The sequence below is a fragment of the Oryctolagus cuniculus genome, chromosome 4, assembly GCF_051225735.1.
Source record: "Oryctolagus cuniculus isolate XC-2025 breed Fujian yellow rabbit chromosome 4, ASM5122573v1, whole genome shotgun sequence".
NCBI lineage: Eukaryota > Metazoa > Chordata > Mammalia > Lagomorpha > Leporidae > Oryctolagus > Oryctolagus cuniculus.
Genome location: NC_142870.1, coordinates 152,968,762 through 152,993,404, shown reverse-complemented (window position 1 = coordinate 152,993,404; position 24,643 = coordinate 152,968,762). Strand labels below are relative to the sequence as shown.

Sequence of the window (24,643 nt, the reverse complement as noted above, 5' to 3'; positions counted from 1 at the left end):
GGCTTTGGGTCATCTTCCATTGTTTTCCCATGGACACCTGTAGGGATGGATTTGAATTAGAGCAGCTGGGACACAAACTTGCAGGTATAAGGATGCTGATGTTGGTGGCAGCAACTTAACCCATTATACCACAATGTCTGCCCCATGAGTATTTAATTTTTAAAAAATATTTGCAGCATGCTTGCATATCATAAAGATACTCATAACAATAAACCATTTCATGGAAGTCAGTAAAGAAATTACAGAGAAACATCCAAAGTCTTCTTGAATTTCACTAATTACCAAGCAAATACAATATAAAATTTAACTATCATATTGGATCAAAAGAAAATTTCCTGTGTTAATGATGGTCTAGGTTAAATAAATTGTTCTGTTATGTACACATCTTTCCAAAGTACAATTTGCCAAACATATCACAAAATCTTATTTCATTAAATATATCTTTAGCCCAACAATTCACAAGACTTGATCTTGGGATGAGTTTTGTGGCACAATTGGTTATGCCTCTGCTTGGGATGCCACATTCCATATTGGAGTGCCTGGGATCAAGTCTTACCAGTGCTTAGATTCCAGCTGCCTGCTTTTTGCACCCTGGGAGGCAACAGATGATGGTTTAAAGTACTTGTCATCCACATGGGAGACCCAGACAAAGTTCCTACCTCCTAGCTTTGGCCTGGCCCAGCCCTGGCTGTTCTGGGCATTTGAGGAGTGAACCAACTAATAGAAGATCTCTCTTTCACTCTTAGTCTCATTCTGTCTTTCAAATAAAGGAAAATAAGTGAATAAAAACAAAAAAAAAATTTTACCCTAAGGAAATAATCATGAATCAGAAACAGAGATACTGGAAAAAAATAAACATGGTGAGCCTGTTCATAGTGTTAACCAACTGAAGCTCTCCTAATTGTTTGCTAATAAGCTATTAATTCCATAAATTGTGATACCTGGTTCATATGTTTAGTCTAGTGATTACAAAATGCTGCTTTGGGTGTCCGAGACCCGTATCACAATACCGAGTTTAGAGTTCCGGCTCTGGGTACAAATTCCAGTTTGTTGCCAGTGCAGACTCTGGAAGGCAGCAGTGATAACTAAAGTAGTTGGGTCCCTGTCACCCATGTGGGAGACCTAGACTGCATTCCCAGTTTCTGCACCTCGACTTGGTTCTGGCCATTGTGTGCCTTTGTGGAATGAACTAGTGGTTGCGAACTTGCTGTTTGTGTGTTTCTTTTGTAATCACTGTCTCTCTACCTCTCAAATAAAAGAAAGTATAAAATAAAACAAGTTGGAATAGCATTAGATGGAATGCTAGGGATCCACTAGAAATGACAGTATAGACACATTGTTTATTTTAAGCTGAGAAGGAAAGCACTCATGATAAAGTGTGTTACACAGTATGTTTAATATGATGGAATACAGTGAACATATGGATATTTGATTGCCTTGAACAAAGACAGGAAAAATATGACCTGAATGAAGATGGGAAGAATGTGTCCTGAAATGTTCAAAATGGTGTGTCTAGTTAATAAAGTCTTCTGTGGTTTAAATTTGCTGTATTTTCTGTATTTTAAAAATTTCTATCATGAAGGCTTATTATTTTATCTATAAAACAAAAAATTTAAAGAAAATATTTTCTTTATCTTATAATTCAGTTTTTTGTACAGGAACTTACCGAAAATGAATGTGATTCAACATTAAGATCAAGGTCATAAACAAAGTTTGGATTTTCCGAGTAACTGTTGAAATGGAAATTTTTATGCCACCTTTTTTGCTTCTTTTCATAAGCCTACCAATGTGTAGTAACAGTCCCCCAGAGTTGTGAAAAACTTGTTAATGCCTGTAATGCTGATTTAATCATTTTGTTTTGTGTTTATCCCTGGTCATAGCAGAAGGAAAAAATAACCATTTTTCTCTTCATGTTTTCCCCTCCCAGGTGGTTACTTTTGGTGACATTGTCCAGTTCTCACAATGTATCATTCGTTATCTGAAACTAGACATCCTCTACAAGCAGAAGAACAGGAAGTAGGCATTGATCCCTTGTCAAGTTACTCCCACAAGTCTGGAGGTGAGTTTTGTGTGCAGCTGCTGTCCGGGAGTGCTGGCAGAGCAGGCAGGAGGGCGCCAGTTTGTTGGAACCATCTTCTGTAATTCTCTCCCGGAAACTGAACAGGACAGCTTTAAGAACATCTTCCTGGTTATGTATAGAGCACTGTTGACACTAATACCACAAAGAGTCAACATTCAATCATAAAACATAAGATCATTCTTTAAAAAAATTCATGAATTAACAATGACCTCAGAATAAGAATGTCAAAATGCAAATGGACCTTTGTCAAACATCTTTTCAAAGATTCTAAGCTTTTGATGTTGATTTTAGAGGGATATTTTTTTCCTTCCAGCAAGTTGAGAGTATTTGACGATAAAAAATTGTCTGATTCTCCTTTAGAAAGAAAAATTAAAATTAAAATTTGTGTCATACCATTAAAGATTTACACATATTTCTGTTGAAAGATTGTCTTTAGTTTCTATGTATCAAAATTTGGTAATATTTTTCCATGTTTACTTAATGTTAAAATATACTTTCTTTGAAGGGAATAGTTATTGAGAATTCTTGGACTTATCCTTATTTTTAAGGAATCCAGTAACTATTGGATAAAATTTATTGACTATGACTACTTGGTTGGTAATTTTTCACTTGTGAAGTATGTATATCAAGTTTGTGAGATCATTTTAAAACATCATAAATTAGTCAAATTAATTCATGGGTGTTTTTAATGCTGCAAGTAAAATAATTTTTTCTGTGTATATCAATGTTGAGAATTATTTGAGAATTTTTAAGAATACACTCCCACTAAATATGCCTGCTTTTTTAGAGTGTTCCTGGACTATATATTTATGTTTTTTGTGTACCTTTATGCCTTCTACATTGTACTAATTGCATTGATTTTTTTCAAATGAAAATAGTAAAATTTGTCTTATAATTTATTTTTGTGATTTTATTTTTTCTTACATAAAGATTAAAAAACTTGCTGTTTTAAGATTTTGATAATATGAATATAGTATCCATTTCTGTTTCAGTATTCTAGTATCTTAGTGGTAAGCATGATACCTTTCCTAGTGATACTTTCTGTTAAACGTGGTACTCGAGAGGTGCCCTCATAATTAAATAAGTGAAATTGTTATCAGAAACTGCTATAATTCGGTTTTAAAGGTGAAAATATCTTTGTATTTCAAGTATATAAAATACTTTCACCAAAATTATTTATGCTAATGCTGTTATATGCTCCAGAGCATTTTTTTTTATTGTTGTTTGTTTTTTAAGTGCATATTTTTCCTCTGGTGTATTTCATTAAATATTGAGGCTTTTTTTTTTCCTTAAACCTGGTTAAGAACCATTTTAAATTAATTTTATCCTTTATTGTTTCCAGGAATGAGTAGTTACCTTTACTGAAAAGGCTTTTCGTTTATATCCTAGCCTAACATTTCTGTGACATACTAAGTTATTAGGACTGAATTGATGTTTAAAAGTGCCATTAATTCATTTACCCCAAATGTTCATTAACAATGTAAATGTATGCTGATGTTCTATGAGACAAGGAAGTGACTAATGACTCTTCCAACTAACAACACTTAAAATGAATAGAAACTTTAGATAGCTAATCTTGAAGTAATCAAGACCCTCATTCAGCTTGGCATCTCTGTATGCTCTAAAACAGCTGTCAACTGTTAAAAATATACACAAAACACACGCACACACATACACACACATACACACATACACACAAATGCACATGCGAAAAGAAAGATATGTAAATATCTAGTTCTCCAAAGCCATGAAGGTTACTAGGTTACTAAGCACAGTGGGTTTTGTGCATTGTATATGTAAATATTGTATATAAAGCATCTATTTCATCTTCTTTGATTTCCTTTTTGTAGAAAAACATGTGTTGCATTTTAATGGGGCTGTCATATTTACTTGGAGAATCATCGTCTTTCTGGTGTGTTTGTTTATTTTAATATATGTCTTCTGTGGGGTTTCTTTAATTTTGAAGCCCTTTACAAATTTCTGCCAGAATCATGAGGAAGTTCATGGATACTGGATGACTTATGTTCCAAATAAACATTGGACTGACATAACTGACTGCCGGTGTAAATACCATGTATCTTTTATAAAATTCCTGTGACAGATTCCATTAGTAATAAAATAAGTCTTTAAATTCTCAAATCTGGTTTTTAATATTTATAATGAAATAGTACTGTTAAATGATTTTTGGAGTTCTACAAAGGATTAGTATAAATAGCCATAATGGGAATGTAAAGTGATTATTTTAATTAATGACTGAGGAAAGTGGGTGAGGGCAGAAAAAAAAAAAAAACCTCTATTTGGATATATAAATGCATACTCTTACGTATTTTTTTTTTGGAAGTAGAAAAACCACTGCTCCTTGACAGTATAGACAAGGGTTATCAACAGTAGTCAACCTCAAAATGTCAGTTTTACTCATATACATTATGTTATTTTTTGTACTTTGTGTATTAGTTACCACAGTTCAGAGAAGACAAATTTGTCTTTTGGGGACTGGCTTATTTCATTAAGAATAATTGTCTCCAGTTGCATCCATTTTGTTGCAAAATATAGAATTTCATTCTTTTTTTACATTCGAGTAGTATTCCATCTTGTATATATACTACATTTTCTTTACACAGTGATCCATTAATGGACGTCTGGGTTGATTCCATATCTTAGCTAATGTGAGTTGAGCTGTTATAAACATGGGGATACTGATAACGATTTTATATGCTGATTTCATGTCCTTGGGTAAATTCCCAGGAGGGGGGTAACTGGGTCATATGGTAGACCTATTTTCAGGTTTCTGAGGAATCTCCAAACCATCTTCCATAATGGTTGACTAGTTTATATCCTCTCTATCAATATATTAGGGTACCTTTTCCCCCACATCCTTGCAAGCATTTATTATTTGATTTTTGGGTGATACTCTCTAGTGGAGTCTTTTGGTTTCCCTGTGTATAGGATCATATCATCTGCAAACAGAGATTATTTGACCTCCTTCTTTTCCATTTGTATCCCTTTAATTTATTTTATTGGTTAATGGCTCTGACGAAAACTTTCAGAACTATACTGAATAGTAATGGTGAAAGTGGGGGCATCCCTGTCTGGTTCCTGTTCTTAGAGGAAATGATTCCAGCTTTTCCCCATTCAGTATAATGTTGGCTGTGGGTTGGTCATAAATTGCTTTGATTCTGTTGATGTATGTTCCTTCTGTACCCAATTTGCTTAATGTTTTTTCATGAAGGGATGTTGTATTTTGTCAAATGCTTTCTCTGTTTCTATTAAGACAATCATATTTTTTTATTCTTCAGTTTGTTAATATGATTTATCACATTTTTTATTTGCATATGGCAAACCATCCCTCTGTGCCAGGGCTAAATCCCACTTGGTCCCTGGTGAATGAGCTTTCTGATGCATTGTTGGATTCGAAAAGGTAGAATTTTGTTGAGGATTTTTGCATCTAGGTTCACATGTTCTTTCTTTGTTATATCTTTTTCTGGTTTTGGTGTTAACTTGATGCTGGCCTCTTCAAGAAGTGTGGGAGGATTCCATCCCTCTCAATAGTTTTCAATAGTTTGAGAAGAATTGGGATTAGTTCTTAAAAGTTTGGGAGCCTGCAGCAGTGAAGTTATCTGTTTGTGGGCTTTTCTTTGTTGAGAGAGTCTTTCTATCTGATTGAATCTCTGTCTTGGTTATTGGTCTCTTTAGGTTTCCTATGACTTGATGACTCAATTTTGGTAGATTGTATGTGGCCAAAAAAGGTAACCATTTCTTCTAGATTTTCCAATTTGTTGATATATAACTATTTGTAGTAATTCCTGATGATTTTTAAAAAAGGTTTATTTGTTTATTTGAAAGGCAGATTTACAGACAGAGGCTGAGATCTTCCATCCCCTGAATTGCTCCCCAAATGCTCGCAATGGCCATAGCTGGGCTGATCTGAAGCCAAGAGCCAGGAGCTTCTTCAGAGTCTCCCACGCGGATGCAGGGGCCCAAGCACTTGGGCCAACTTCCACTGCTTTCTCAGGCCATAAGCAGGGAGCTGCATCAGAAGAGGAGCAACTGGTACACATATGGATGCCAGTATCACAGGCAAAAGCTTACCCTACTACAGCACAGTACCAGTCCCTCCTGATGATTTTTTAAATTTCCTTGGTATCCGTTGTAATATTCCTTTTTCATCTCTGATTTTATTAATTTGAATCTCTCACCCCATTTTTTTACTTTCGTCCTTCTTTTACTTTACTTTTGTCAATGTTGCATCAATTTTGTTTATTTTTTTTAAAAAGCAGCATTGGCTGGCTCCGTGGCTCACTTAATCCTCTGCCTGCGGTGCCAGCACCCCGGGTTCTAGTCCTGGCTGCCCCTCTTCCAGTCCAACTCTCTGCTGTGGCCCGGGAAGGCAGTGGAGAATGGCCCAAGTGCTTGGGTCCCTGCACCCACATGGGAGACCAGGAAGAAGCACCTGGCTCCTGGCTTCGGATTGGCGCAGCGCCGGCCATAGCGGCCATTAGGGGAGGGAACCAATGGAAGGAAGACCTTTCTCTCTGTCTCTCTCTCTTACTGTCTAACTCTGCCTGGCTAAATAAATAAATAAATAAGCAGCATTAATCTTTTGTACCTTTTTTGGGTTTTGATTTTAATTTTAGTTATTTTCTCTAATTTTTATTGTTCTTTCCTCCAACTAATTTTGATTTTGGTTTGTTTTTGTTTTTCTAGATCCTTGAGATGCATTTTTAGATCAATTATTTCCTTCTAATTTCTTTAAGATTTATTTTTATTTATTTGAAAGAGTTACAGAGATGGAGAGTGAGAGAGAGCGAGATCATTCATTCATTGGTTCACTCCACAAATGGCCATAATGGCTAGGATTGGGCAGACAGAGCCAGGATCCAGGAGTTTCTTCCAGGTTCTCCATGTAGGTCCAGGAGCCCAAGCACTTGGGCCATCATCTGCTGCTTTCCCAGGCACATTAGCAGGGAACTAGATTGAAAGTGGAGGGGCCAGCGCCATGGCTCAATTGGTTAATCCTCCGCCTGTAGCTCCAGCATCCCATATGGGTGCCGGGTTCTAGTCCCAGTTGCTCCTCTTCCAGTCCAGCTCTCTGCTGTGGCCCGGGAAGACAGTGGAGGATGGCCCAAGTGCTTGGGTCCCTGCGCCCGCATGGCAGACCAGGAAGAAGCACCTGGCTCCTGGCTTCGGATCAGCGCAGCGCCAGCCGTGGCAGCCATTTGGGGAGTGAACCAACAGAAGTAAGATCTTTCTCTCTGTCTCTCTCCCTCACTATCTATAACTCTGTCAAATAAAAAAAGAAAAGAAAATTGAGCAGCTAGTTTTCAAACTGACACCCATATAGGATGCTGGCCTTGCAGGTGGTGTCTTTACCCACTATTCCACAATGTTGGCCCCTTTCCAATTTCTTGGTGTAGGCACTGATTGCTGTAAGCTTTCCTTTTAACAGTGTTTTTGCCTTATCTTTTAAGTTTTGATATGACCTGTTAGAATCTTCATTCATTTTGGGAATTTTGTATTTCCCTTTTGATTTCTTCTAATACACACTGTTTATTCAGGAGCATGTTGTTCAGTCTCCATGTGTTTGCATATGTTTTAGAGTTTCTTATTAATTTCAGCATCATTCCATTGTGGTCAAAAAGATACATAGTATAATTTCAGTTTTTTGAGTTTGTTGAGACTTGCTACATGACCCATCATATGGTCTATCCTAGAGAAAGTTCTATGCACTGATGAAAGCAATGTGTATTCTGCAGCTGTGGGATGAAATGTTCCATAGATTAGGTCCATTTGGTCAGCAATATAGATTAGCTGTGTTGTTTATTTGTTGATTTTTTTTTGTCTAGTTGTTCTGTCCATTGATTAAAGTGGGGTTGAATTTGTTTTTCACATAGAGATATGCATACAAAATACCACATTTTTCCTATGGCCCAGTTAAGCTTGTCACATACATGAATTGCTACCTTCAATTCTAATATCTTAGACTAAAGGGTAGTAACTGACAAGGAACCTATAATTTCACTGAAAACCAAAAGAAGGCAAAAATATTTGTTAGACTACCCATGATTATTTGTTCTTAGTATGTAACCTATAACTGAAAAAGTAATTTTAATAGGAAATAATACCAAGACTTTGAGAAATTTACCTATCAATTATAATATTATTGGAATAACTAGGTCTTTTAAAATGTGTTTACTTGAGAAGCAGAGAAGCCTATCTAATGGCTTATTCCCAAGTGTCTGCTATGTATTGGAATGGTCCAACCTGAAGTTGGGAGCTGAGACTTAATCCAAGTCTTCCATATGGGTGGCAGGAATCCTGTTGCTTAGTTCATCACCACTGCTTCCCCTATCCTGATCCTCCCCTGATTAAAAGGAAGCTGGAATCAGGAGCTGTAAACAGATATCTAAGGTACTCCCATATGGGATACAGGCATCTTAACTGGGTTCTTAATTGCCAAGCTAAATGCCTGTCCCAGTTTTTAAAAATAAGGTGTGAGAGATTTAGATTGTTTTGAAAGTAACTTGTATATTATATATGAGAGTACTTCAAAAAGTTCATGTAAGTTGGAATTAAAAGATAAGATTATTTTGGAACAAACCAGATTTTATATGCATGCATACCTTTTTCATAATAAGCATTTTCCACAAACTTTTTGAAGCCTTCCCTCAATACCAATATTTTTAGCTCCATTTTTTATGTCATATAAAAACTGTAAGATTTATTTATTTATTTGAAAGGCAGAGTTACAGAGAGGCAGGGAGAGAGAGAAAGAAGTTTTCCATCCGTTGGTTCACTCCTCAGAAGGCTGCAATGGCAAGAGCTGTGCTGACCAGAAGCCAGGAGTCAGGAGCTTCTTCTGGGTCTCCCACGTGGGTGCCGGGGCCCAAGGACTTGGGCCATCTTCTCCTGCTTTCCCAGGCCATAGCAGAGACCTGGATCAGAAGTGGAACAGCCAGGACTTGAACCAGTGCCCATATGGGATGCTGGCACTGCAGGCGGCAGCTTTACTTGCTATGCCACAGCACTGGCTCTAGTATATTTATTTATTTGTTTGAAAGCAAAGTTACTTAGAAAAAGAAAGAGAGATAAATCTTCCATCTGCTAGTTTAGTCTGTAATGGCCACAACAGCAGGGGTTGGGCCCAGTGAAAGCCTAGAATTCCTTCTGAGTCTCCCAAGTTTGTGGCAGGGGCCCAAGCACTTAGACCATCTTCTGCTTCTTTCCCTGGTGCATTAGCAGGGACCTAGATCGGAAGTGGAGCTGCCAGGATATCAGATTCTGGTGTCTTAGGTGGCAGTTTAACCCACTGTGCCAGAAGGCCAGCCTCTGAAACATCTTTTTTAATAAAAAAACAAAATTCCCCTCGTTATCAAGAATAAAGACGATTAAAGATAGATTTTTTAAAAAAACAGGCTATAATTCCTCAAGAAAAATTATAACTTTAGTGAAGATAAAGATTGTTAAATGAATGAGGAAGTGATTTAGAAGTTCTTAAATGCAGTAACAAAGTTAAAAAAAGAATTGTTATTTTGAAGGTGTCTCCTTCAAAACAGATCTTGTCATGTGGTAGGAGGTGAGTAGAAGTGACAGTCAGAGAGCAGTGAATATATGCACAGTTCCTCTGACTGACATGATTGAAAATACAGTAGGAAATGAGAGCCATCATTTTTAAAAGACCATGGATTGAAACTCTGCACTCTGTTTTCCAGAGGTAACAGTTCTAAGGATGAGACAGATATTAAGTCCAGGGAGAGACAAAGGAGAAAGCCGAGGACTCTGTTGAAATTCTCCATGATTAGACGATGAATACAGAGGCCAGTGCTGTGGTGTAACAGAGTGCGCCCGCATCCCATATGGGCACTGGTCAAGTCCCGGAAATAAAAGCTCTGTCGCACAGGACTGAGGAGAGCGCCGTCACCCTTTCTATTCATCTTCACGTTGTATGGGATTTCTTCCCTGTAGCAATGTGACTAATCAGCCTCTTCTAAGTATAATTCTGCACCTCTCTCATATTTTCCTAATTCCTTACAGCATTACAACCTTTAAAATGTATCTACCACAATTACTTGTTTGAAGGCTTTCTTACTTCGATCTTCCCCAATCAGAAGGAAGAATTAAGAATTAAGTATCCAGGAAGAATGAGGGGAATGAAAGAGAAAAACTAAACCTTAGTCTGGGTAAATATTCCAGCACTTCCGCTGTCGCTCCACTGTATCTACTTCTCTCCCCACGTCAGATTTCCCAAATCCCGTTTTTTCCCAAGTTCATGTCTTTGAATTATTCCCTTAGTTTGCTGAAACAGTCAACTATGTTAATAAAAATTTTTTGAAAAGCAACCAGGAGTATTTTTAATATAATATGTTTCAGGAAAAATTTTCTTTACACATAGCTCTTTTTTTAAAGAATATTGATACCACTGTATTTGAGTATTTATAAATTTTCTTGTAGATCTAAGTATGACATATTGTGCATATTTCTCTTGGAGATTTTTAAAAATTCCTTCAATTGTATTAGACTATAATAATATTATAACATCATTGCTTTAAAATAATCTTTTTTCTGTAGTGAGGACAGAGTAGTAGTGAATTCACTGTCTGGAGTTTAAATCTGTTTTACCTTTGTATGTATTTACATCTCCTTCAGCATTTTATAGTACTTTAGAACTTTATATGTTATTTGTGGGAAAAAGAGTCATCTGTTTTGTTGTATTTGTATTAATTCAATATACTCTTCTAATTTTTAAATGTAGGTTCTTCTCTTATTATTCTCTAACATTGTTTTGTTCTTAAAAGATACCTTTGCCAAAGCTTTCAAATGCACTTTGCATCATTAATATGTCGTTAATCTAAAGCTGAAGTATTATTTTTTAACTAGCTTTGTACAAGAAATAAAAATAAATTAGTTTGCCATGCAGTCTTGCTGGAAGGAAGACTTTCTTGCTAATTAATAGTTGTTTTGAAATCGGAATTTCTTTTAATAGAATACCTGGGCACTGGGCTGTGGCGTTCCTGGTTATGCTGCCCATTGCAGCACCAGCATCACATATGGGTACTAGTTGGAGTCCTAGCTGCTCCACTTCCTATCCAGCTCCCTGATAATGTGCCTGGGAAAGCAGTGGAAGATGCCCCAAGTGCTTGGACCCCCTGCACCCATGTAGGAGACCCAGAAGAAGCTCTTGGCTCCTAGCTTCAGATCAGCCCAGCTGTGGCCATTACAGCCATTTGGGGAAGGAACCAGTGGATGGAAGATATCTCTCTCGGTTTCTTCCTCTCTCTGTATAACTCTGCCTTTCAAATAAATAATTTTTTAAAACAATATAGAATACTTGATTTTTTTTTCCATTGGAGAGGCAGAAAGACATAGTGCTGTCATCTGCTGATTCACTCCTCAAATGTCCACCACAGCTGGTGATCCAGGCAGAAGCTAGTAACTAGGAACTCCATTTGAGTCTCCCATTAGAGTGGCAGCTACTCCACTATTTGGGCTATCACCTGCTGTCTTCCAGGGTGCACACTAGCAGGAAGTTTGCATTGGAAGCACAGCTGGGGCTCATATGCAGGTGCTCTGATAGGGGATATGGGCATCCCAAACAGTGTCTTTATCTGCCACGCTCGGTGTCCCCCCTCTCCTCCCCTGCCCAATACTTGCGTTCTACTTTGGAGTTTGTACTACTTGAATTTACTGAGAAGGAACCCCATAGGAAGAATATAGGAAAGCACAAGGAAAGAGAACTATATAAGCTTCAGGCTGCTTTATTTTCATGTTTCAAGAAAATCCAAATATTTTGAAAAGAAGAAATTAAGAAGATAATAAATCATAAAATTGTAATATCTCAAGTTATTTGCTTTACTAATCGTTTTATTACATCTTCAGTAATAAATGTATGTTACTTGTGCTTTTAGAAATGAATTGATAGTCTACCATTTGGTAATTATTGTATTTCTGTAAATTGCACTGATTGTTCTGTTTTTCATGAGCTAAAAATATACATTTAATTTTGGTACACACACACACACACACACACAAATGCGTGGATTATCAAGAGTCAGTGAAAGTTTAAGTCCAAGATGAGGCAGTGTATGAGCCAGATAATCTTTATATTATGAGATGTGTGTCCTTAAATAATAATTCTGTCCTTCCTAGTCTCCTTCTTTGTTCTTCTCAGTGTGGAGTTTAATGATAGTTGACTTTCTAGCTTTTCTGATTACTGATAATTTTAATTAAATATGAATGATTTTGACCAAACCTAGAACATTGTTATAAACTGTGTATTTAATTGCACTGTTAAGTAGATTTGTTTTATTGACTGGTAGACTTTTTTTATTATTATTATTTGACAGTTAGAGTTAGACAGAGAGAGAGACAGAGAGAAAGGTCTTCATTCCGTTGGTTCACCACCCAAATGGCCGCTATAGCCAGAGCTATGCCAGTACAAAGCCAGGAGCCAGGTGCTTCCTCCTGGTCTCCCATGCGGGTGCAGGGGCCCAAGCACATGGGCCATCCTCCACTGCCCTCCTGGGCCACAGCAGAAAGCTGGACTGGAAGAGGAACAACCGGGACTAGAACCCGGCACCCATATGGGATGTTGGCGTCACAGTTGAGGATTAACCAAGTGAGCTACGGCGCCAGCCCAGATTTTTTTTTTTAAGAGAGGTAGAGTTATAGACAGTGAGAGGAAGAGACAGAGAGAAAGGTCTTCCTTATGTTGGTTCACTCCCCAGATGGCCGCAACAGCTGGGGCTGGGCCGATCTGAAGCCAGGATGCAGGAGCATCCTGGACTTGGGCCATCTTCTCCTGCTTTCCCAGGCCACAGCAGAGAGCTGGATTGGAAAAGGCATAGCTGGGACTAGGACCGGTGCCCATATGGGATGCCGGCGCCGCAGGCACAGGATTAACCTACTGCGCCATGACGCTGGCCCCTGTACTAGTAGATTTTTAATGAGACATGTTCACGTGATGGTTAAGAAATTTTGGTAATACTTAACAAGTCATTTGAGATCAAAAGGCCTGTTCATCTTATTACATCAAATAAGGCTAAAGGCCACAAACCTGCTGTTTCTTCATTGGTGCAAAAATATAAGTAAGTAACAGAAATTTAAAAATTCAGAGTGATAAATCCTAAGAAAAGAAGTAAAATGTTGGTGTGTACTTTAGAACTCAGGAAAGATCTCCTAAAAGGTGGATATATCAGATTGAATGTAAGAAGGAGCAAGCATGTAAAGATTTTGTGTGTGTGTTATTGTGTGTCTCAGAGAGACAGAAATTTAAATTAAAGAAAATTGTAGGATAGGATTAGCCTTGTCATATTCATGGAACTGAAGGGAAGATCATTGTGAACGGGGCCCCAGTATGGATGACAAGGGCATGGCCCAGGTTAGGACTTAAAGGCAGGGTTCAGATTATGAGGTTTTGTAAGCCAGGCTGAGGAGTGTGGATTTTGTTCTAAAGGCTGAGACTTCTTTGAACAAATGCATTGTCTACTCTATTGAATTCCTAAATTTCTTCTTCAGGATAGAGGCTATATTTGTTTTTAAAGATTTATTTATTTATTTGAAAGGCAGAGCTACAGAGGCCGAGGTAGAGAGAGAGAGAGGGAGGGAGGGAGGGAGAAAGAAGAAGAGGGAGGTCTTCGATCTGCTGGTTCACTCCCCAGATGGCCACAACAGCCAAAGCTGAGCCTATCGGAAGCCAGGAGCCAGGAACCGCTTACGGGTCTCCCATGTGGGTGCAGGGGCCCAAGGACATGGGCCATCTTCTACTGCTTTCCTAGCCCATAGCAGAGAGCTGGATCAGAAGTGGAGCGGCTGGGACTCTAACCGGTTCCCATATGGGATGCTGGCACTGCAGGTGGTGGCTTTACCCACTATGGCACAGTGCCAGCCCCAATTTTTTTTTTTAATATATGTTCTTCTGACTTGATGGTAGGTGTTTAATAAGTCATGTCTGATTTACCCAAGGTTGTAGTAATTTAAAAATTTTGTTTCGTGTTGTACCCTTCATACAGTCTTTTTGTTTCCCTGTTCTCAACATATTAACATTGCAATGATAAAGCAATCCCTGCTGAAATCTGAGATAAAAGGATGCCATAAGATTTGCCATTTATCTGAAAGTTCCATTTCTCCTGTGTGGTCTCCTTCATGCCTTGCTTCCAATATTAAAATAGTAGTAGTATCTGCAGCCTGGGGAGCCCTTGTCTCTTGAACTAGATGTATGTATTCATTTGTGTGCACGATGTGTGCACATGTGTGTACGAGTTTTGTTTGGGGCAAAGAGGGCATCTAATCATTATTTTCCCTCTGCTGATGTAATGGAGAATTTGTTCCTCTAGGACATATTAGAACAATGTGTTTAATGCTCTTCAATTTAATTTGCTGGTATCACAATTAATACAGTTAGGGTCACTTGAAATGAAACTATTAACAAATTGAGTAATTTACTTTAACAATGTCAATGTGTTCTCACAATTACATTTGCTTTAATTAGTGTACAAGCTATTATTTAATAGCATACTTCACATAGGAAATTGTAATAATGCATTCTTGGCTCCTTATAAAAGAAAGAAAAACTTTTAATGGACTAAGTGATTTTGTGGAAGAGCTGTTAGCTATAAAGTGAAGGAGGAGAAATAGAAAGTCAGACTGCACAGCTTGCAACAATGTCAGAAAACATTCTTTCTATTTTTCTTGGTACTTGCCGATACAAAGGGCTTCAAAATGTTCATGGAAAATTATAATTACTTTATAATTGTATTTTTCTACAAACTTTTTGAAGTCTGTCTGTACATCTCCCATTTGTCTTTATATAAATAATGTTGGAAACTTTGAATGGTGGTTAGGGAAAGAAACATTGTGTGTGTGTGTGTGTGTGTGTGTGAGCTTTGCTTTTTTAAAAAAAAGTCTTATTTCTTTATTTACATGAAAAGCACAGTGACAGAGATCAACATCTTCCATCCTTTGTCTCATTCCCAAATGGCTGCAACAGCCAGATTTGAGCCAGCCAGAAACCAGGAGCCAGAATCTATCCAGGGGTCTCATGTCAATAATAGGGGCCCAAGTACTTGGGCCATCTTCTGTTACTTTTGAAGGTACATGAGTAGGAAGCTGGACCAGGAATAGTTAAGCTGGACTTGAATTGGCATTCCAATATGGAATCCTAATATTATAAGTGGCAGCTTACCCCACTATACCACTGTGCCATCCCTGAGAATATAGATCTTGAATACTTTTAATATTTTTCAGTTTTGATCTAAGACTGCAATAATGCCTCAATTTCTGAGTATTAGAGGGTAGACCATTCCTTAATTAATGACACTTAATGGAAGAGAACATAAAGGTGAAGAATATAAAAAAGGTAGGAAACATTTTGGTCCTTGTAATTTTTTTTTTATTTATTTGAAAGAATTATAGTGAGAGAGAGGGAAAGGGAGACCATCTGTGTGCTGGTTCACGTCCCAGGTGGGCACAATGGCCGGGCTGGACCACATTGATTTCAGGAATCAGGAGCTGCATCTGGGTTTCCCACTTGGGTGGCAGGGTTGCAAACACTTGGGCCACCTTCCGCTGCTTTTTCCAGACCATGACAGGGAGCTGGATCTGATGTGGTAGAGCGTGGACATGAATCGGAACTCTCCATAAGTAGATGGTATACAACCTCCTGGTTACTTCTACCTGGCTTATTCTGAGATCACAAGATCCAGGAGGAGGATGTGGTTACATATCTGTTGCTGTTTATACAAAATAAGCAGATGGGGGTGTGTTGTCACCCAAGTCATAATAACGTCTTCATTTCTCAGCAAATAGAAATATGCTATCAGGCAGAAGCGGGGGCGGAGATACCTATAGTTGAAATAATTCCATACTTTGAGTTCAAAAATCAGTGAAGGCTGGTGTTGTGGCAGAGTGGGTTAAGCTGCTGCCTGCGATGCCAGCATTCTATATCAGAGCACTAGATTGACTCCTGGCTGCTCTGCCTCTGATACAGTTCCCTTCTGATGCTCCTGGGAAAACAGCGGGAGATGGCCTACGTACTTGGGCCCCTGTTACCTTTGCGGGAGACCTGGGTAGAGTTGCATCGTCTCACTTTGGCCTGGCCCAACCCTGGCTGCTGTGGCCATTTGGGGACTCAAGCAGAGGATGGAAGATTGCTTTCTCTCTGACTCTCCCTCTTGGCCTTTCAAATAAATAAAATAAATCTTTAAAAATGAGTTGGATAATCTTTTTGCCCAATTTGATCAATTTAATGTTCTGTTATTCTCATCGTTTTTTAACACTTTGGTCAATGACAGAAGTTCATAAAATTTCAAGTAAAAGATGAAGCAGAAGAATAATTATGTAGTAAAATTAACTGTCTCTTCAGGAAAGAGGTTCATAGGACTGAATTTAGTTTTTGAGTACTTTTGAATATTTATGTAATAATCTCTCACTGGATTTTATTGTACATCCCAAAATTGAGCTGTGTTCTCTAGGTCATTCATAGATCAGATTAGTCAAGAATGGAGTGATTAACTGGTAGAACAATCTACTCAGCCTCAGTAAAAAAATGAGTTTAGGTAATATTTTATATAGCATTTTGGCTTCAGGATACATAAATTACTACTGAGTTAATTGCTGCATATATTACAATAAACATTCTCCTTTGATCCTTACACGATTCTCATTGTATTTGGCCTCTGAATTCTTTCTTTAAAATCATTTGCGTGCTGTTTCATTAACCTGTGTTATAGAATGTTAAAAGAGTAAACTGAATCTGATTATTTAAATACCTGATCTTTAAAATATAATAGATTTGGGGCCAGTGTTGTGGCACAGTGGATGGAGCTGCTGCTTGTAGCTGTAGCGCTGGCATCCCACATCAGAGTGCCAGTTTCATTCCAACTGCTCCACTTTTAATTCAGCTTCCTGCCAATGCACCTGGGAAAGCAGTAGAAAGTGGTCCAAGTACTTGGACCCCTTCCACTCAGGTGGCAGATCTTGATGGAGTTCCCAGCTTCTGGCTTTGGTGTCACCCAACCCTGGCTGGTGTGCCATTTGGGGACTGAACTAGCATTTGGAAGATTCTCTCGCTTTATGTCTCTCGTCTGTCATCTCTCATCTCTCGTCTCTCGTCTCTCTCTCTCTCTTGCTGTCACTCTGCCTTTCAAGTAAGTCAATAAATAATAAATGTTTGAAAAAGTAATATATTTGGGGCCAACCTATGGCATAGTTGGCTAAGCCTTTGCCTTAGGTGCTAGCATCCCACATGGATGCCAGTTCAAGTCCCAGCTGCTCTTCTGGTCCAGCTCTCTGCTAATGGCCTGGGAAAGCAGTAAAAGATGGCCCAAGTACTTGGTCCCCTGAAACCTTGTAGGAGACCCTGAGAAGCTCTTGGCTCCTGGCTTTGTTCTTGGCCCAGCTCCAGCCATCGCTGCCTTCTGGAGAAACAGTGGATGGAAGATCTCTCTCTCTCTCTCTCTCTCTCTCTCTCTCTCTCTGTAACTCTAGCTCTCAGATAAATAAATAAAATCTTTTTTAAAAAGCACAATATATTTGAAAGAGCCATTGGTTTGTTTTATCAAAGGAAGCCATATTGAAGGAGTTAATTGCTTTCTTCCATGTCCTAAGTGTTCTTCAGTCCTAGCTCTCTATCTTATGAGTAAGAAATTGTCTGTGGGGTGGCATTGTGGTGCAGCACGGTAAGTCACCGCTTGGAATACTTGCTTCCCATATCTTAATGCTGGTTTGTGTTCCAGCTTCTCTGCTTCTGGTCCAGATTTCTGCTAGAGCATCCTGGGAAGCAACTGATGACAGTTCAAGTGTGTGTACTTTGCCTTCCATGTGGGAACCCCAGATGGACTTTGAGACTCCTGGTTTCACCTTGGCCTAGCCCTGACTGCTTTGGGAATTTGGGGGTGAATCTGTAGGTGGAAGATAGATATTCTCTGGGTTGGAAGCTGAGCAGACTGGACCCAAACCTGTGCTCCTATGGGATGCTGGTGTTGCAGGAGGCAGTTTAACCCACTGCACCACAACACCAGCCCCAAGAGTGCTTAACACTCAGTAATACCAAACCACACTATTGAAAAATTGGCAAAATATCTGGGGAAAAAAAGCTCATCAAAGACAGTATACTGATGTCATATAAACTTAGGAATAATACTCATCATAATGTTTTAAGGAGCTGAAAATTAAAACAAGATGATACCATTACAAACCTATTTAAAAAAGGAAGATCCAAAGTGCTGACAACACCAAATGTAGGCAAGAATGTGGAACAACAGAAATTCTTGTTTATTACTGGTAAGAATGAAGATTGATTCACTTAGGAAGGCAGTTTGGCAATTTCATATAAAACTGATCATGGTCTTACCATATGATGTAGTAGATACACACTTTGTTTACCCAAATGAATTGGAAACTATGTTTATACAAAACCTGTAAACGCATGTTAATAGTGCCTTTATTCAGAATTGCAACCAAGATATTCTTCCATGGGTGAATTAATAAACTGTGGTACATGGATACAATGGAATAATTCAATGATGAAAGCAATGGGCTATCAAGTCAAGAAAAGACTTGAAGGGAACTTTAAGTGTAATTACTATTATATAACAAGAAGGCAGTATGAAGAAACTATATACATTATTGCAAGTATAAGACATTGTAGAAAAGATAAAAACCTACAGAGACAGTACAAAGATCACTGGAGAGCTAGAAGAGGGAAGGAAGAATGAATAGTTGGAACATAGGGTTTCTTTTGAGCACTGAAACTTTTATCTGATAATGTAATGCTGGATATGTGTCATTGTACAATTGTCAGGGCCTCTGAAGGTTCACCATATGGAGTAAACCCCAATAAAACTATAGACATTGGTTAGAAATAATGTATCACTAGTGATACATCAGTGTAACAAATGTATTGTATTAATACAACCTGCTGGTAATAGCGAAAATTGTTCACCTGAGGGCAGAATGCAAGAACTCTTTACACTGTACTTTTTTTGCTCAGTTTTTATACAATCTAAAATTATAAGCCCCAGGATTCTCCTGTCAATTTTCTTTAAAATCATACCATACTTTTCCCATTTGCTCATTATGCTAGTTTAATATAAACACATGCTTAGTTTATATGCAAAATTCTCAAAGCTAGATTCTTGAAATTAAAAATTGAGAAATTCAGGTTAAACTCTTTGCACATATCTCAATTAACTGATCTCAAACCTTATTAGTACGTAATAGTTCTTAGTCTGGTAGAACAGCCCAGCTCTTTTATAATCTAATCCTTTGGGTACATAGTCTTTTTTTTTTTTTTTTTGATTTATTTATTTATTTGAAAGTCAGAGTTACAGAGAGGAAGAGGCAAAGAGAAAGAGAGAGAGAGGTCTTCCATCTGCTGGTTCACTTGCCACTTGGCTGCAGCAGCTGGAGCTGCGCCAATTTGAAGCCAGGAGCCAGGAACTTCTTCCTGGTCTCCCATGTGGGTGCAGGGGCCCAAGGACTTCGGCCATCCTCCACTGCTTTCCCAGGCCATAGTAGAGAGCTGGATTGGAAGTAGAGCCAGATCCGAATGCCTTAACTGCTGATTCTGATGCTGGAGTGCTGTTTAGGGCATTTGCCCGTTTTGTTTTTTTTTTTTTTTTTTTTACAGATTTATTTTATTTATTTGAAAAACAGTTACAGAGAGAGGTAGAGATAGAGAGAAAGGTCTTCCATCTGCTGGTTCACTCCCCAATTGGCCACAACGGCTGGAGCTGCATCGATCCGAAGCCAGGAGCTTCTTCCAGGTCTCCCACGTGGGTGCAGGGGCCCTAGGACTTGGGCATCTTCTACTGCTTTCCCAGGACATAGCAGAGAGCTGGATGAGAAGAAGAGCAGCCGGGACTAGAACCGGCACCCATATGGGATGCCGGCGCTCAAGCCAGGCATTAACCTGCTGAGCCATAGCACCGGCCCCAGGCATTTGCCATTCTGTGAGCCTGCTGTGTATGCCACTCCCCATGTTGGATTGTTCTCTTCTTTTTAATTCTATCAATTATTATTAGCTTATTTATTTATTTTTTATGTGATCTTATTTATGTGATCCCTTTGACACTTAATCCTATCTTTATGATCAATTATGAACTTAAACTGATCACTTTAACTAGTAAGATGGCATTGGTACACTTACTCCCCATGTAGGATCTCTGTGCTTAATGTGTTGTACTATGTGAATTAACGGTAAAACTAGTATTCAAACAATACTTTATACTGTGTGTGTCTGTGTGGGTGCAAACTGTTGAAATATTTACTTAGTATATACTAAGTTGATCTTCTGTATATAAAGATAATTAAAATGAATCTTAATGAAGATTGAGATGGGAGAGGGAGTGGGAGATGGGATGGTTTGCAGGTGGGTGGGTGGGTGGTTATAGGGGGAAAACCTGCTATAATCCAAAAGTTGTACTTTCAAAATTTATAATTATTAAAAAAAGTTTTTTTTTAAGTCTTTCTGGGTAAGTGACTGGAAGAATATTTGTGGCAGTTAATTTAAAGTGCTTTTCTAGTAAATTTAATGCTTTGGATTCTTCAGGGACATTTTCTGTTAATTTCATGTTCTTGTGAATGGGCCTTACTTTTCTTGTTTCATAGCATGCAGACTAAATTTTTGTTGAAAACCATTTTGGATATTATAATGTGGAAACTGGCAAGAAGGTTCTCCTCCTCAGCTTGCAGTTTCTTGTTACTGCTAGTAGTACGTGGTTGCTGTTTAGTGACTTCTACCTCCAGGTTTTAGAACATCTTTCTTTGTCCTTTATCAGCAATGCTGGCCCTGTTCCTTTAGCTTACTGGTCAGCTAGTGCTATCATAGAGTTTCCTTCAATGTCTGGAGCCAGGAAAAAAGAAAACTAAAATGATACTCTCCTGGACTTCGCGTCCTGTCTCTGTGTTAGGACAGGTGCTCCTGTAGCTGGCAGAGGCTTTCACAACACCACTTGTCGTTGGTGTTGAGTGCAGAAGGGCAGCCCGAGGTGAAAGCTGGGCTCTATACAGACCTTTTCTGAATGCGAGTCCAGCGTTGGCTAAGTGATCTCAATTCCCTTGGGTATGTGCAACCTAGCCCTCACTCCCATGTGTCTCCTTTCCCAGTCCATTCCTTCCCTTGCTGTTCCACGTGACCTGTTCTGTAGGACTGCTTCTCTTAATGACTGCTTCCACCGTAGCCACCTGAGACAAATGCTTTTTTGACTCTCAGTACTTTTGGAAAAGCACGTTAGGGAAGCCGTTGTCGAACTGCTGAGAACCCTCTGAAGTGGGTTGTGAAAGGCAAGCGCTGTGCTGGTTCTCCAGGAAGCTGCCGGGAGGGTGACACATTCGACCACAGTTCTTGCAGGGTACGGGCTTTCTGGCATCAAGAGTGTGACTGCCATCTTCACAATTTAACTTCCTCCTTGGAGCAGTGGAGGCGATTGAAAGTGACACAGCACTCTGTCTTCATCTCTCTCCTGTTTGTTTAGCTTTTGAATAGATGTCAGAGTTCTGCAGAAAGTTGGGCCAGCTTGTAAGTTGTTTTAGAGGTGTTACATAGCCAAGGGATTTCTGGCTGTGCCATGATCATACTGATATACTGTGAAGAGATTTTTAAATTTTTACTTAAAAAAAAATCCTATCTTTTAAAATAATTGAGGAGAGAGCATGCACATACAGAAAAATTGTCAACCATGTTTTCAGACATAAGTACAGAGGATTCACAAACTTTACAATACCATTAACAATGACAAGCCCATTTCTTATTTCAATACTAAAAGTATGTATTAAATCCTAAATTCCTATTTTCTGGTTTTTTTTTTCAGCTTTAGGAGATGATTTTGATAACACTGTACCTTCAAAATCTTTAGTTTTGATGTTCTATTCTTCAATATAATTTTCATTCTTATGTTAATCATTATTTCCACTAAATAATTCAGTGTTCTCCATAGTTACTTTGTGAATAAAAAGAATTTAATATTATTACTCTTTTAGAATTTTCTAACAAAATTCATGTTGAAGGCATGGAAATACAGCCATCTTACATGGGGCCCTTGGATTCATCTGGGAAATGAGGTTTATCTTGTGAAGGTTATATATGTTATCTCAGGTATAAAAGTCACCACAGGGTGCTTGGAGTAATGAAGTTTGTTACCATATCTAATGTGAAGAGACCCTGTATAAGTTACTAATTTGCTGATAAATATTTATTTGTGCCTGAAGTGTTTTTGTTTTTTGGTTTTTGGTTTTTTGTTTGTTTGTTTGACAGGCAGAGTGGACAGTGAGAGAGACAGACAGAGAGAAAGGTCTTCTTTTTGCCATTGGTTCACCCTCCAATGGCCGCCGCAGCCGGCGCACTGCGCTGATCCGAAGGCAGGAGCCAGGTGCTTCTCCTGGTTTCCCATGCGGGTGCAGGGCCCAAGCACCTGGGCCATCCTCTACTGCACTCCCGGGCCACAGCAGAGAGCTGGCCTGGAAAAGGGGCAACCAGGACAGAATCCAGCGCCCTGACTGGGACTAGAACCCAGGGTGCCAGCGCCGCAGGCGGAGGATTAGCCTACTGAGCTGTGGCGCCAGCCTGTCCCTGAAGTTTTAATATCACCCATATAATAGTAAAGTCTATTTTTTCTTAATTTTTAATAGGGTCTTATGATTAAGTTTCTCCCTATTATGGCATCATGAGTATGACAGTTTTCATACTGAGAAATTGTATTCCATGTTTGTGTGTGTGTATGTGTGTGTGTGTTGGAATTGTGTTACATGTCATTTTTTGTTTATATACTTAAGGTTAAGCTATGATTAGGAGTGATCTGTTGATACAGTTCTTTGGATAACCTATCTCCAGTGAATAGTGTAGTGTTTTTACCTAATGAGACCAGTTCCTTCAGTCATCTAATGCTTTTATAAAAAGCTTTTGAACAAAAAATTATGATTGTTTTGTAAAGTCATCTTGTTTGGGTTACTGTATTCGATAATTAAAATAAGTTTATTTTAAAATATATATTTTAGGTTGTTTGGAGATTAAATTATTTTTGTAGCTGGTAGCCATGATACTTCAATAGTCCTTTATCTATATTTAATTAGTTGCATGTTAAAAGTAACATGACAAGTTACTTAGTAATAAGTTAAACATAAATCTTTTGATAATTGAATTTCATACACAAAATACAGAATTTTTAAAAATTTATTTGAAAGCAGGAATTACACAGAAGAGATAGTGAGAGAGAGAGAAAAAGAGAGATCTTTTCATCCATTGGTTTACTTCCCAAATGGCCCCAATGTCCAGGGCAGGGTCAGGCCAAAGTCAAGGGCCAGGAGCTTCTTCCAGGTCTCCCGTGTGGCTGCAGGAACCCAAGCACTTGGGTCGTCCTCCACTGATTTCCCAGGCGCATTAGCAGGGAGCTGGATCAGAAGTGGAGCAGCTGAAACATGAACTGGTACCCATATGTGATATTGGCATCCCAGCTGCTTCACTTCCGATTTGGCTCCCAGCTAATGGCATGAGAAAAAATAGCAGAATGGCTCAAGTGTTTGGGCCTCTGCCACCCATGTGGAAGACTCAGAAGAAGCTCCTGGATACTGACTTTGATCTGGCCCAGCCGTGACTATTGGGGCCATTTGGGGAATGAACCAGAAGATGAAAGATTGATATCTTGAGATTCTCTCTCTCTCTCTCTCTCTCTCTCTCACTCTCCCCCCTCTTTTTGTCCCCCTCATAACACTTTCAAAATAAATTTAAAAATAATAAAAAACTAACTGATTCAAGCCATTGAAAATTATTGCCCAGGCAAATATAGCTTTCCTTTAAACTTTCTCTGATGGTCAGACATACAGAACCAATTAGGACTGGAAATCTAGAGCCTACTGGAAATTGCTTTTGGGAAAGGGGACCGGGAAGACTCTTACGACATTGTATAGAATTAATTTCTAACAACTTGCGATTCTTATATTCCAATTTTAAATATGGCTTACATTATCTCTCTCTCTATTCTTATTAACATCTACGCAAGGGACTAAGATAATTCAGATGCCCGGTTTGAAGGGAGATGATGGAAACACCAAGAAGCATTATAGGGTTGGTAATTTCTTGCCATTTAAGCACACACACACACACACACACACACTAGGTGTATATTTATGCACAATCTGGCCTTTTAACAAAGAAAAATAAGCCTATGTTTAGGCTGCCACTGATACAAACAAAACAGCTGAGACTTTAATGAGCACCATACTGAGGGCATGTAGGACAGAAGGAGAATTAAGCAGGTTACAAACTGCACATCTTCTGTTCAGATACAGTAGATCTCCCCAATCCTGACAATTAGTTGTACTGACAAGGCAAGCAGATAGACAGAAACAGAAGGAGATCATTTGTATCAATTTGAGAAACAGAACTAGTAATGAAACAAAATAGCCACAAAAAATAGTGTATCTTTTGCTTTAAAATTGTTTCTTCAGATAGTCTCCAAAAATAAATATGCGCTGTTAAATGAAAGCTTCTTTTGCTTTGTTTGCAAATAAAGACCAGTGTAGTTTTTATTTTATTTTATTTTATTTTGAGAAAGAATTTCTGGACACCCAAAT

The 24,643-nt window shown here is 38.6% G+C and overlaps 1 protein-coding gene across 18 annotated transcripts in view; it reads left to right on the top strand.

The window, feature by feature from the left end:
* TBC1D5 (TBC1 domain family member 5) overlaps positions 1-24,643 on the top strand; it is a 605,221-nt gene that overhangs the window by 225,687 nt on the left and 354,891 nt on the right. For 15 of the 18 annotated variants that reach the window (XM_089332288.1, XM_070072843.2, XM_017346738.4 and 12 more), the window contains one exon: positions 1,928-2,059. In XM_089332288.1, coding sequence (XP_089188414.1) covers positions 1,963-2,059 — 97 coding nt within the window. In that variant the 5' untranslated portion in view covers positions 1,928-1,962. Of the gene's footprint in view, positions 1-1,927; positions 2,060-5,773; positions 5,827-24,643 lie in introns of all 18 variants that reach the window. The other 3 variants (XM_070072846.2, XM_089332291.1, XM_070072845.2) reach the window with 1 other exon arrangement.